We start from the raw sequence: 1893 nt of genomic DNA, 5'->3' as shown, positions 1-1893 counted from the left end.
GGGCATCAGATCTCATTACAGATGGTTGTGAGCCACCATGTGGTTGCTGGGATTTGAACTCAGGACCTCTGGAAGTGCAGTCAGTGCTCTTAACCACTGAGCCATCTCTCCAGCCCAGTGGTCAGTGCTTTTAACCGCTGAGCCATCTCTCCAGCCTGACTTTTTAAGTGTTGAGATCTTCAAGAGGACTGACTAGGGTGATGGGTTAAGCACTCCTTGTGCACCCCAAGCCTTTTCTTCACAAGAAAAGTGCAAGACTCAGCCATGCATGACTATAGAGTGTCCCAAATCCTAGGAAAGGTGGCTCATTAGTAAAAGAGGCTAGAGAAGAGCCCATGATGCCACCCACCTGATTCTAAGACCCAAACAGAAATTCAGTCTTTGTCTCTGAGTAAGGTTGTCCCTGATTAATCTGTGAGCAAGGAGTTCATGTCTAGGTGAGCCCTGCTCATGTTCTCTCTCCTTTCTCCCCTTCCCTCTTTCCTTTCAGACATAGACATGTCCTTAAAGAGGAGGCAGAAATGGAGTCTTGTAGTCAAAGCTCTGATTGCTGCTACTCTGTTGCTCAGTGGGGCTGCTATTATAGTGTTTGTCATCTTTGAAGTTCCGTGCCCGGTAAGTTTGCCAATGTGTACTGATGCACAAGGTTCCAGGCTTCATCAATGAAGACTGCCTTCAGTTGGAAAGGCAGCGTAGTATTAGGAAGGCAGACACCAGCTGAGGCGCTTGTGGAAAGTGGCTTTGACTTCTCCATTCCACAGCTGCCTTATCTGTAAAATAGGGTTCCTGGTGTTTGCCTTGCCTTTGGCTATGGAAGGTAATCGGGATCCATCCCATATGAGAAGCACTGGGCGCATACAAAGAGTGCTACCCCCTTCACCCCCCGCAGGGTTTCTCTGTGTGGCCCTGGGCTATCCTGGAACTCACTCTGTAAACCAGGCTGACCTCAAACTGAGAGATCCACCTGCCTCTAAAGGCATACACAGCTGTGGCCACCCCACTCCCGGTTTGAGGGTTGGTTCTCTCTCTCTCTCTCTCTCTCTCTCTCTCTCTCTCTCTCTCTCTCTCACTCTCTCAATATTTATTTTTGTTTTATGTGCATTGGTGCTTTGCCTGCATGTGTATCTGTGTAAAGGTGTCAGAACTCTTGGAGATGAAGTTTCAGACAGGTGTGAGCTGCCATGCAGTTGCTGGGAACTGAACTCAGGACCTCTGGAAGAGCAGCCAGTGCTCTTAACTGCTGAGCTATCTCTCCAACCCTAAGGAACTCTCTTAATGTGAACTTCTCTCCACTTTCTAGTGTCTTCCTTAGAGATGAGGATTTTTCTAGAATCCTAGAACTTGGGAAGTAGAGAGCAGACCAGGAATTCCAGGCCAGCCTTGCCCATATTGCAAATTTGATGTCAGCCAGATTACCTGAGAGAGAGAAGGGTGGAGGGAGAGAGGGGTAAGAAAATAAAGTACTATTTTATTGACATGAGATTTTAAAGATAATCAAATGTGTACCAGCCACTGAAATAATAACAAGTCATGCTCTCTTCAGAGTCAATGCCTACGAGCCAGACAGCTGTGCCAATGCCAATGGTTATGGAGAAGAGAAAGGAAGGAAGAAGACCAGCAACCTGGGACAACTGAGTACCAGTTGGACTCTCAGCCTGAGAAGGGAAGTATTCTCTGTATAGTTTATGCCATTTGTTTAGACAAAACAGTGTTAACCTGTAAGTACTCGGATGTAGGGTAATGTTTCAGCTATAAAGCAAATGAGAGTACTCGGATGTAGGGTAATGTTTCAGCTATAAAGCAAATGAGATGAATTATTCTGTGACAAAATACTGGCTAGATGTGGTGGCATACACCCCTTTAACCCCAACACTCAGGAAGCAGAGGTGGAGA

At 46.5% G+C, this 1893-nt stretch overlaps 2 protein-coding genes across 4 annotated transcripts in view; one reads left to right on the top strand and one right to left on the bottom strand.

The window, feature by feature from the left end:
- The window catches only part of Acaca (acetyl-CoA carboxylase alpha), a 266070-nt gene that overhangs the window by 240559 nt on the left and 23618 nt on the right, over window positions 1-1893 (bottom strand). The window lies entirely within an intron of this gene.
- CUNH17orf78 (chromosome unknown C17orf78 homolog) overlaps window positions 1-1893 on the top strand; it is a 17018-nt gene that overhangs the window by 12056 nt on the left and 3069 nt on the right. For 2 of the 3 annotated variants that reach the window (XM_028772463.1, XM_028772462.1), the window contains 2 exons: window positions 491-615; window positions 1544-1663. In XM_028772463.1, the coding sequence (XP_028628296.1) occupies window positions 491-615; window positions 1544-1663 (245 nt within the window). Of the gene's footprint in view, window positions 1-490; window positions 616-1543; window positions 1664-1893 lie in introns of those variants that run through there. The other variant, XM_028772464.1, reaches the window with a different exon arrangement.

The sequence above is a fragment of the Grammomys surdaster genome, unplaced genomic scaffold (genome assembly GCF_004785775.1).
Source record: "Grammomys surdaster isolate TR1022 unplaced genomic scaffold, NIH_TR_1.0 213, whole genome shotgun sequence".
NCBI lineage: Eukaryota > Metazoa > Chordata > Mammalia > Rodentia > Muridae > Grammomys > Grammomys surdaster.
This window is presented reverse-complemented; position numbering and strand designations above follow the sequence as displayed.